The sequence below is a fragment of the Synchiropus splendidus genome, chromosome 10 (genome assembly GCF_027744825.2).
Source record: "Synchiropus splendidus isolate RoL2022-P1 chromosome 10, RoL_Sspl_1.0, whole genome shotgun sequence".
In the NCBI taxonomy this organism is placed as follows: domain Eukaryota; kingdom Metazoa; phylum Chordata; class Actinopteri; order Syngnathiformes; family Callionymidae; genus Synchiropus; species Synchiropus splendidus.
The window spans coordinates 15,808,546-15,819,582 of record NC_071343.1 but is presented as its reverse complement, the minus strand read 5'-3'; the positions used below and the strand labels follow the sequence as shown (position 1 = coordinate 15,819,582).

Below are 11,037 nucleotides of genomic sequence, written 5' to 3'. Positions count from 1 at the left end.
AGTCATTGTTGGACTATAACATGGATTTAAAGAATTTACTTCATATCTTCCCTGTGTGAGTTTCCATCCTGACGCTGTGTGAAAGCTGCAGTGAGGGGAAACACCAGGACATGTTGAGGACACACACACTTGACTGACTCACTGTGTTTGCATGTGTGTCCTTCCTCTCTGCTGGCGGCTCTTAAGAGCTCCCAGTTGATCACTGAGTGTCCACAAGACGCCGCCACCACAATGATGATGTCACTGAGTCCACTGCTGCTCACCCTGGGCCTCCTTGTTCACGGTGAGACTCTTCTGGAGACTTTGACAAGCAGCTTCAGTGGCAGGACCTTCTGCTGTGATGGAGAGAGACTGAAAGAAGCAGCTTCCACCTTCATCCTTCTCTTCTCTGTCTTCAAGAAATGATTCATGTTGATCACACTGGACTTGACTCCACAACTCTTCTTCTATGTTTTCCAGGTTCATCAGGAGACATCATCCTGACTCAGACTCCTGGATCTCAGTCTGTAGCTCCAGGACAGACTGTCTCCATCACTTGCAGAACAAGCTCTGGTGTTAGAAACGACAGGCTCCACTGGTATCTTCAGAAACCCGCTGAAGCTCCTAAACTCCTGATTTACAGCACTTCATCCCGTCAGTCTGGAGTTCCAGATCGTTTCAGTGGACAAGGATCAGGGACACAGTTCACTCTGACCATCAGCAGAGTCCAGCCTGAAGATGCAGGAGTCTATTATTGTCAGCAGTATGACAGTTACCCGTTCACACAGTGAAACAAGGTCGTACAAAAACCTCCGTCAGCTGGAGAGGAACTGATCTGACTCCACTGCTGCACATGAGTGAAGACACTTCACAGGTCACATCATTCACGACATGAAAAACTCTCAATGGAGTTTATTATTATTATAATTATAATTATTATTAATAATATAATAATAATTATTGTTATTATTATTATTTCAGATGTTCCTCTGAATATTGTGTCCTTTTGAACAGCTATTCTGTTGTAACACATGAACCTGTGTGTATTTTAGACTGTGGAGGAACCTGGAGTTCCGTGAGGAAACTCACTGATATGAAGGAGTCAAACCAGGATCTTGGGATCATGACGCTGCAGCACTGACCACTGCACCTCCTTCAGTGTGGCTCCATGAAGAAGCTGCTGAGTCCTGGTTGGAGAAAGACCTGAGATGGGCTGAGGACACGTGAAGGAAATGACCTTTGACCTCCTCAAGTCTGAACGTTGGACGACATGAGAGGAGAAAACTGCAACATCTCTCTGTCTGATGAGGAGAACATGCTTCAGCAGCAACATGTCTGCAAGTGAGGAAGAGAGAAGCAAGAGCAGTTCCTGCTTCACTGTCAGTCTGATTCTAGTCACTTTGTGTGGCAGAGGTTTTTGTAGCACGACTGGCTGACTTTGTGTCACTGTGGCTCACGTTCGGAGGAGGAACCAGACTGGAGGTTGGAAGTAAGTGCTCACTCTCACACTTGTTTTTACTCAGAAATAGAAACTAGATGTGAAGTTTTGATTGAAAATTCATGAGTCAAAATGCATAATTTCAAAGCGGAACTTGAGAATTTGTAGCAGCAAATGGTGAATCTAGTCTTCAGGAGACAAGTGGACAATCATAGAAAAAGTTGAAAAGGGAATGAGTTGATGTGAGTTTAGATTCCAGCATGAACTGATCTTGACAAAAATAAATCTAAAAAAAAGTGAAGGAATTGAAAAGTAAAAAAAAAAAAAGATTCAGTATTGATTCAGTATTCAGTATTTTCGTCAGTGAGGTTCAACAGATTTCTATTAGTTTCTCATTAATTTAATGTTTGAGCTTTAAAAGTTGTTTTTCAACTGAAATGTAAATTTTGCCCTCCTTTATGGAACAAAGACCTCTCCCCTTCATTGATGTTCTCTCCCTCTTGTCTCAGGAATCATTGAAGAAAGGTTTTCACATTTTCATCTTAAATTCTCTTCTTTGATCTTTCACTTCTGCATTTGTAGTTTTTTTATGATTTTAAAAAGACAGTAGAGGAGTGAGACAGTGGGAGTTCAGGGTGATTCTTTCAGTCCACTTCTCTCCCTCAATCCCACCATCACTGGTTTCTTCCTCTCATCCTGCAGCAGTTCTCCCTCCCCTCATCTCTCCTTCTCTCCAACCTCTCTAACTTCCTTCCAACCCGATCATAGCATCTCCTTCCTTTTCTCCTCTTGTTTAAGGCTCCCTCCCACTTCTCCTTCCATCCTCTCAACATCTCCAAGTTAATTGTAAATTTTCCTTTATGTTCTCCTTCCTTCATTCTCACCCCATACATCTCCACTTCCTTCCTCTCTCCCTCCTGTCTCTCCCCTCTGCTCTACCCTCCCCTTCCCTCCTCCTCCTTCCTTCACCTGTGTGATGAGAAACACCCATGATCTAAGGTGACCACTGTCTCCCAGGTGACCTCCAGCCCACCCTGACCGTGCTGCCCCCCTCCAGCCAGGAGCTGCAGCAAGAGAAGGCCACGTTGGTGTGTCTGGCCAACAAGGGCTTCCCGTCAGGCTGGACTCTGTCCTGGAAGGTGGACGGCCAGAGCAGGAAGGGGAGCCAGAGCCCCGGGCTGCTGGGGAAGGACGGCCACTACAGCTGGACCAGCACCCTGACCATCCCTGCTGACCAGTGGAGGACGCTGGGCTCTGTGACCTGTGAGGCCACCCAGGGCTCCCAGACTCCAGTCTCAGAGACACTGAGGAGACAGCAGTGTTCCCAGTCCTGAGCAGACCGGCCTGGACTCCAGCAGCTCTCTGCTTCTGTCCCTCGCTCACTCTCTGACCACATGTTCACTCTTTTGTTTCTTGGATCACTTCATGACAATAAAGACGTCTTCATCACATCTTTGGCTTCAACTCTGTTCAGTCGCGTCTGAATCTGATCTCTAAGATGAGATAAGAAAAGCCTTTATTGGTCTCACAGGTGAGAAAGATCATCATTCCAGCAGCTCAGTGACGTCAACAGAGCAGCCACAGAAAACAAGTCAAGAAAACTTACTTAATAATAATAATAATAATAATAATAATAATAAGTTGTAGTCACAAGTCACAAGAGTTAAACAGCAGTTGATGTGAAGAATGTGAGGAAATGTAGAAAATCTGAGGGAGCAGAAGATTTTGGAAACTGAAATGTGAGTGTTATGAATGTTTCATGATTGTGAGTCAGTTCCACTTGAATAGAGTTTCTTCCTCTTGATACTTTTTCAAATACCAACAGCAAAGTGAGATATTGATGAAGGTGACGGAGAACATCATCAGCAAATCATGTCCAATATTGTCAGTGAAATGAAATCAATCTGAATAATGTTTGTGAACGGGTGTGGACTCAGTTTGAAAGAGACTTTTGTGATGATTCAGCAGAAATATAGAGAGGTAGTTGAGAGGAGGTGAAGATAGAAAAACTCATTAATGATCAAAAGTGTTTTTGGTTTTTTTTTAAGTGCAAATGTGAAGTGAAAAAAATCTTCAGTTCTTCAGTCTGAACATGAGCTGATGTGAAGTGTCTCCACTTGTGCGTAGCAGTGGAGTCAGATCAGTTCCTCTCCAGCTGACGGAGGTTTTTGTACGACCTTGTTTCACTGTGTGAACGGGGTAGTGCTACCCTGCTGACAATAATAAACTCCTGCGTCTTCAGGCTGGACTCTGCTGATGGTCAGAGTGAACTGTGTCCCTGATCCTTGTCCACTGAAACGATGTGGAACTCCACTCTCGCGTGTTGAAGAGCGATAAATCAGGGGTTTAGGAGCTCCCGAAGGTTTCTGAAGATACCAGGCGAGGTAGTCACTGACACCAGAGCTTGTTGTACAAGTGATGGAGACAGTCTGTCCTGGAGCTACAGACTGAGATCCAGGAGTCTGAGTCAGGATGATGTCTCCTGATGAACCTGGAAAACATAGAAGAAGAGTTGTGTTGTTAAGTCCAGTGTGATCAACATGAATCATTTCTTGAAGACAGAGAAGAGAAGGATGAAGGTGGAAGCTGCTTCTTTCAGTCTCTCTCCATCACAGCAGAAGGTCCTGCCACTGAAGCTGCTTGTTAAAGTCTCCAGAAGAGTCTCACCGTGAACAAGGAGGCCCAGGGTGAGCAGCAGTGGACTCAGTGACATCATCATTGTGGTGGCGGCGTCTTGTGGACACTCAGTGATCAACTGGGAGCTCTTAAGAGCCGCCAGCAGAGAGGAAGGACACACATGCAAACACAGTGAGTCAGTCAAGTGTGTGTGTCCTCAACATGTCCTGGTGTTTCCCCTCACACACTCACAGTCAAGAGTCTGGAGGGAAGCTTCAGTGGGAGCTCAGTGGCGCCCTCTATTGAGGAGAGTTGAACAACCTACAAGCTTTAGCGCCCCCTTATGTTTGTTGCATACTTGTTGGCCCTTGTACTGTGCTAACAATGGACCTCAAAATGAGTAGACAATGCCACGTCGTAGTTTTGTTTGTAAAAGTTAGTAGGTCTAACTCAAGCTTGTGTTTGATAAGAAGAACATTATTAGTTGAAGTGTCTTGTGTGGAACCATGACTGTGGATTTGGGTGTTGTCAGTGGGGAAACCAGTGTGGTTCCTCAGAAACTGCTTGTTACAGTCCATCTAAACAAGTAAAAACAGTTTCTTTCAAAGATATGTTGATGGTGTAGTGAATTGGTTCAGGGAAGAACAGAACCCTTGTAATTTGATGTTTATTTTGTTTTGAAAAGATCTTGTTTTTACTTAAGACGAACCGGCAAAATATTCATAAAAGAAAAGACAGAGTTGAAGATTTTAGTAGCTGAAATTGTAGACGATGCTAAAATGATAGTGAACTGATATTTGCTCCCACCAGTGGTTGTGTGATCCAAAAGTTAGACCGATGGATACTGCTGGTGTTGGGTATCAGCTGTGGATAGCTGCTATCCAGGAGGCGCCATGGTGCCCATAATATACAGCGAAACAGAGTCATGGAGTCATTTCCTCAGTTCAGAGTTTTGGTTTTATTTCACAACACACAAAACCAGAATGAGAAAAAATACAAAATTCCACTAATCTTGACACAAATCCAGACACATTTGTCACCTGTCAGGAGCCCAGTAACAGAGGATCCTGCTGACCCGACCCTCATAAATCCTGGGACACCTGCACTCACCTCAACACAGGACTGTGGCACAGCATCGACCTGTGCTTTATATAGACAGAGCACTTGCTCTGCTCCTGTGTGTGTGTGGCACTTGCTCTGACCATCAGTGTGTTGTAAGGGATTCAGGGCATGGTGAGATCTGTGCTCAGCAAAGCAAGAAGACTCACACATTATGACTGACATTTTCATCAGACCTTCCTGTCAATCACATCAGAAGCAGAAGCTTCACTTGAACTTGATATATTTAGTGCAGGAAGCTGAGCCAGGTCACAGCTCAGTGGAGCCACCTGCTGTCCCTGTTCATGCTGAGTGACTCGGAGCAGGAAGTGAGAGTTTTAGACCAACCTGCTTCATCACATGCAAATCAGAGGACTGACCTGAAGTGACACTTGTAACTGTAGAAATCACACATCACTGTCAGACACAGTCACAATGGCAGAAGGAGATCTACGTGGGACGTGAATGTGGAACTGGGTTCACAAACTTTAATATCATCATCCTGAAATCATTCCAATATCATCTTCAATTGTTGGTTTCTCTTTGTACTATAATCAATTTTCTGGGAAATGCACCTGCAGCACTGCTCATGTCAGGATTTCAGACACACATCTGTGTTTCACTGTTTCAGCACACAAACTCACCTGTGTGTCTGTTTAGATTCTAACATGCTGCAGTGTCTGTCAACAAGTCGCCACTGGTTTTATTATTCTTTATTTAAACAGGGTTTCGACTCTGACTTGGACTTATCAAAAAAAATGATCCAACATTTCCAGAGTGATTTTCCACCTCTGTGCATCAACTGTGACCGAAAAGATTGGCCACAGCCCATGAGGCTCACTGAGGAGGTCGACTGGATGAGGTACGGTACAGGTGTCTGCAGCGGCCTTCGTCCAAATGTTCCTGCTGTTCATGAAGGATGGGGCCAGCTCTGTGCACTGATGGTTTCAAGCAGTCAACAGGACAGAAAGAGAGTGAACAGTGCTGTCCCGTCTGAATATGTCCACCATTGTCTCCACCTTCTGCTCAGGACACAAGGCGACGCGACCTGCCAGAATCGTCACTGAAAGATGGTGAGAACCGAACCCCACTCCTGACCCGGTCAAGCACTGTCCGAGGCCTGGAGGTTCAAACCAATGACCGCGATTGTGATAGGTGAATGGATTAATAACGTAACCCCCTGACGCTTGCTTGGGAGTGAATGTGTTCATTGTTGCACCCGTAAATCCCACATGCACCAGGGTCGCAGGTTCTTGGCGATCAGAGAGGAACACAGGTTACAACTTTAGATAAAGGAAACGTCAAACGCCGAACAGACTACTTTCATTATATTACAAATACTCCACTCTGTAACTACTTCCATCGCTATTGAGAGTTTCACTCATTGGAAATACGTCTAAAGCGACGGTCATGGAGGAAAATCCCTCCCCTACGGTCCCTTGTTTTCGTGTCGGCATTCACCCGTCATGTAATGATTGTTCCATCCTACAACGAGGACACGCCAATATGTTTAAAAGTGAATGATTTCTTTTGAGTTCATTTTGGTCTTTTAGAATTGCCAGGGTAGAGCTTGCGCCTGCGCTCCGCAGTAAACGTCACTTCCGGCTGGCAGATCAGGTAGTGTTGGGCAGCGTTGTCGTTGTTTGTTTTAGTACTTTGTGTGTCGCTAACTTTCAGCTACTTTGTATCTTTATACAATCGAGCGGGTTCTGTGTCAGATCCATTTTCTTGAAAACCTTTTTCAGGTTTTTTATTTGTTGAGTTCCACATTTTCACTCCCACTATTGCAGTGTACATTTGTCTCAGTGAGGTTGTAGCATATGGTTGCTTCCTTTTCCTTCTCTCCCTACAGCTTCACAGCAGCACAGCTGGATCCCAATCCGCTGATCAGAAGGTTCCAGTCTGTGCTGCCGGATGGTTGCGTCGCGTCCACATGGTACACTCTCTCTCGATCCACCGCTCTCTCGTACTCCTGTTTATATTCCAAATTCTGTGCGTTCTTGATCTCCTTTCTTTTGCCTCCTTTGTTTGTTCTCATCGCTCGGGTTTCCGTTTCTCTTCCTTGTTTATCCATTCATGTTTGCTCATTTTTGACTACTCTCTCTGAAACCCCGGTGCCTGAGTGAGTGTTTTGTTCCTTCCCCTGTTTCCGCGTGTTTCCTGGTTTGTTCTGTGATTTACTATTTCTGTTCTTTGTGTTTTTGTCTCTGTGTTTACAGATGATGCTTTCTGTTTGGACTCTTGTTTGTTCCTGTGGACTTCTCCCGGTTTGATGACGCTCTAATTTTGGACATTCAGGCTTCACTTTGTTTCTCCAGGCACTTCCTGTTGTGGTTTTATTGTTGTTCATGATTAAATATTGTACCTTGCTCCACTCCTCGCCTCCTTTTAAGCGTCTCATCACTGCACTTGGGTCCCACTCCGCGACACATAACAGAGCCTTCACTCTAAAACGGATCGTGCATTGCGCGGGGTCACATTGAGCGTTGTGCGCGGAGAATAAATATATTAATAAATATATTTTATATATGTTTTCAACTGAAAATTCAATTGATCTAGTACCTTTGTTTGAGCTGATGCCTCACTGCATATTATGTCTGGTTAACATAATATTCATTTGAACGAAACATGCGACTCACCTTACACGGGAGTGTTACGCTGACTAATGTCGGTGCGAGAGAAGGTGTGCATAGTTTGTGCGCACAATTAGTATTTCGTGCCCATGAATTTGTATTTTGTTCCCTTGAATTAGTATTTTGTGCCCACAAATTAATATTTCATGCCCATGAATTAGTACATTGTTCCCTTGAATTAGTATTTCATGCCCACTAACTAGTACTTTGTTCCCTCAAATTAATATTTCGTGTCCATGAATTAGTACTTTGTTCCCTTGAATTACTATTTTGTGCCGACAAATTAGTATTTCATGCAAATGAATTAGTCCATTGTTCCCTTGAATTAGTATTTCATGCCCACTAACTAGTACTTTGTTCCCTCAAATTAATATTTCATGCCCATGAATTAGTACTTTGTTCCCTTGAATTAGTATTTCATGCCCACTAACTAGTACTTTGTTCCCTCAAATTAATATTTCATGCCCATGAATTAGTACTTTGTTCCCTTGAATTAGTATTTCATGCCCACTAACTAGTACTTTGTTCCCTTGAATTAATATTTCGTGTCCAAGAATTAGTACTTTGTTCCTTTGAATTACAATTTTTTGCCCACAAATTAGTATTTCATGCCCATTAATTAGTACATTGTTCCCTCAAAGTAATATTTCGTGTCCATGAATTAGTCCATTGTTCCCTTGAATTAGTATTTCATGCCCACTAACTAGTACTTTGTTCCCTCAAATTAATATTTCGTGTCCGTGAATTTGTACTTTGTTCCCTTGAATTAGTATTTCATGCCAACTAACTAGTACTTTGTTCCCTCAAATTAATATTTCATGCCCATGAATTAGTACTTTGTTCCCTTGAATTAGTATTTCATGCCCACTAACTAGTACTTTGTTCCCTTGAATTAATATTTCGTGTCCAAGAATTAGTACTTTGTTCCTTTGAATTACAATTTTGTGCCCACAAATTAGTATTTCATGCCCATTAATTAGTACATTGTTCCCTCAAATTAATATTTCGTGTCCGTGAATTAGTACTTTGTTCCCTTGAATTACTATTTTGTGCACATGTTTTACTTATTTTGTGGCCATGATTTATTTATTAATTGCCAAAATTCGTCCTGACACAAAGACGTAACACTGTTATCCAAATGATTTTTTTTTTTCAAATCTCAAAAACAACTTCTCTGGTATCCTTGGACCATGTTAACATCAAGATTGGGTGATTTTTTTTTTTTAATTATTATTCTTTTTTAACTGGTCCTGACGTCTGGGATGGCTTCGATGCGATAAACTCTTTTCTGAAAAAGCACTGTAAGTTGTAAATTTTACATTTTATTGACTGTATGATCCATCAAAATGATCTTAATATTTCATTTTCTTTCAGACTTCATTCATTATCTCATCTCAGAGTACTGACCACTGCAGGACTCCCGGCCATAGAACATCCAAATAAACAAAAGCCTGAGGTTACCTTCACACTCTGACTGCACTGACCCAGAGCTCCTTCTCCCACACTTCAGGAATATGCAGCATCAGGTTTCCATTATTCCACCTATAAACCCAAACCAAGCCTTCTTTCAACAGCATCGCTGCCTGGAGGCCCTGTGGAGAATAGATAGAGCGTTAGTTTAAATCACACCAATCCCATCTCTGTGGACTCCTCACACCGTGTATACCCTATGGAGCTGAGAAATATGAACGAGAAGTGACAAAAAGATGAAACACCCAATATTACGCCTCGCCAGAATGCTATCAGTGTCTCGATCAGCTACGGCTGAAATGAAGGGTCGTGTAGAAGGAGTTTTGTGTCGTAGCTGTGGTGTGTTAGAAGTCGGCCGCAAAGCAATTGTCGATCTCAATCTCAGTGGCTCTAATTTCCTGGAATTAATTACAATTTCTGCTGGGTTAACTTGCAGAGAAAATGTTCTGATAAAAATATAGGAAATTAGAGTCAAATTGAAGGCTAGAATGAAATCCAGGGGCCATCTGTCTGTACTGACCCGGCCCACGTGAGGTCAGTGTGGAAATAACCGTGAAGAAATGTTTCATTGTGGGCTTTTTTAAAAATGATTTTATACCACAATGAAATATGGTAAAATGTGTGTGTGTGTGTGTGTGTGTGTGTGTGTGTGTGTGTGTGTGTGTGTGTATATATACTTTTTTTTTTATTTATTTATTTATATATATATATATATATATATTCATTATATATTCACAGTGCAATTGGGAAAAACAGACAGCAGATGGCAGTAGTGCAAAGGATTATAGACATGAAGATGTGGTTTCGCTGCAGGACTAAAAGAGAATATCTTTAAAACATTCAACATAAATCCACCTTTTTTTCACAATATAATGATATGAACGATGATTTGTTGTATTGAATCAAGTTTATATGGTGTTTTCTTAAGTCAAATTGTCCGGTTTTTGTTGGTTAAATCATGTTAGTTTTATTAAGTTAGTTTCAGTGAAATTTGTTCATGCATTTTGAAGTTTATCTTTTTATGAATAAAGGAATAAACAAACCTCATATATCATACAGCGACTACTTAATCATTACGAAAAAAAAAGTCCAGTTTATGTTTTTAAATGTGAGTTAATTTGCCCTCTCATTCATTTTTCATTTTTATTGATTGAAATTGTGTGAATCACACTTTATTGCAGCCCATTTGCACCGGTTCTAAAATAAAAAAAGAAAAAAAGAAAACATTTTCCTTCATATTGGGGCTGAAGGGCTCCATGAAAACGACTCCTCATTTCCAGAGCTTGGTAGGGGGCGCTCTTGGTTTAAAAATAATATGGCGCTTCATTGAACTGACGGTTCAAACCCCGAGCTTTTAGAGCACAGACTGCCATCTAGTGGCACTGAAAATTATGACACTGTTCATTAACCCTCACGAGCTTATTAGTACTCGCTACTTATGCTCCAAAATATCGATTTTGTCTCAGTAATGTATTTTTTTCTGAGAGCAGTTTGCCTAAAGATTTTAGGAAGATACTACTTTGCATATAAATTTGTTTTCCTCTTATTTATTGGTATAATTTTTACAGTATTTTGTTCATCTCTTGATTTATTTTCTGTTAATCTATTCAACAATAGTAGATGCTTAAGTGATATATCCATTTTAGTCTTGGTAAAAAAAAAAAATGTGGGGAAAAAAATACATCTTAAAATGTTGCTCCTCTCAAGGACGGAGATGTGAAATGGGCAGACAGACAGACAGTAGAGCAACAGATGTTTATTTACCTGAGGTCATTCTGAATTACCACACTCGATACGCGAAGC

General features: G+C 41.8%; 2 gene segments (V, D, J or C); one reads left to right on the top strand and one right to left on the bottom strand.

Moving 5' to 3' along the window:
- The first annotated feature begins 221 nt into the window (after nucleotides 1–221).
- LOC128766148 (Ig kappa chain V region Mem5-like) lies at nucleotides 222–2,859 on the top strand. The segment is given in 4 exon segments: nucleotides 222–283; nucleotides 460–758; nucleotides 1,432–1,468; nucleotides 2,435–2,859. Coding segments are annotated over 4 exon segments (705 nt in total).
- Nucleotides 2,860–3,600: 741 nt separating this feature from the next.
- LOC128766153 (Ig kappa chain V region 3381-like) lies at nucleotides 3,601–4,136 on the bottom strand. The segment is given in 2 exon segments: nucleotides 3,601–3,908; nucleotides 4,085–4,136. Coding segments are annotated over 2 exon segments (360 nt in total).
- Nucleotides 4,137–11,037: the final 6,901 nt, after the last annotated feature.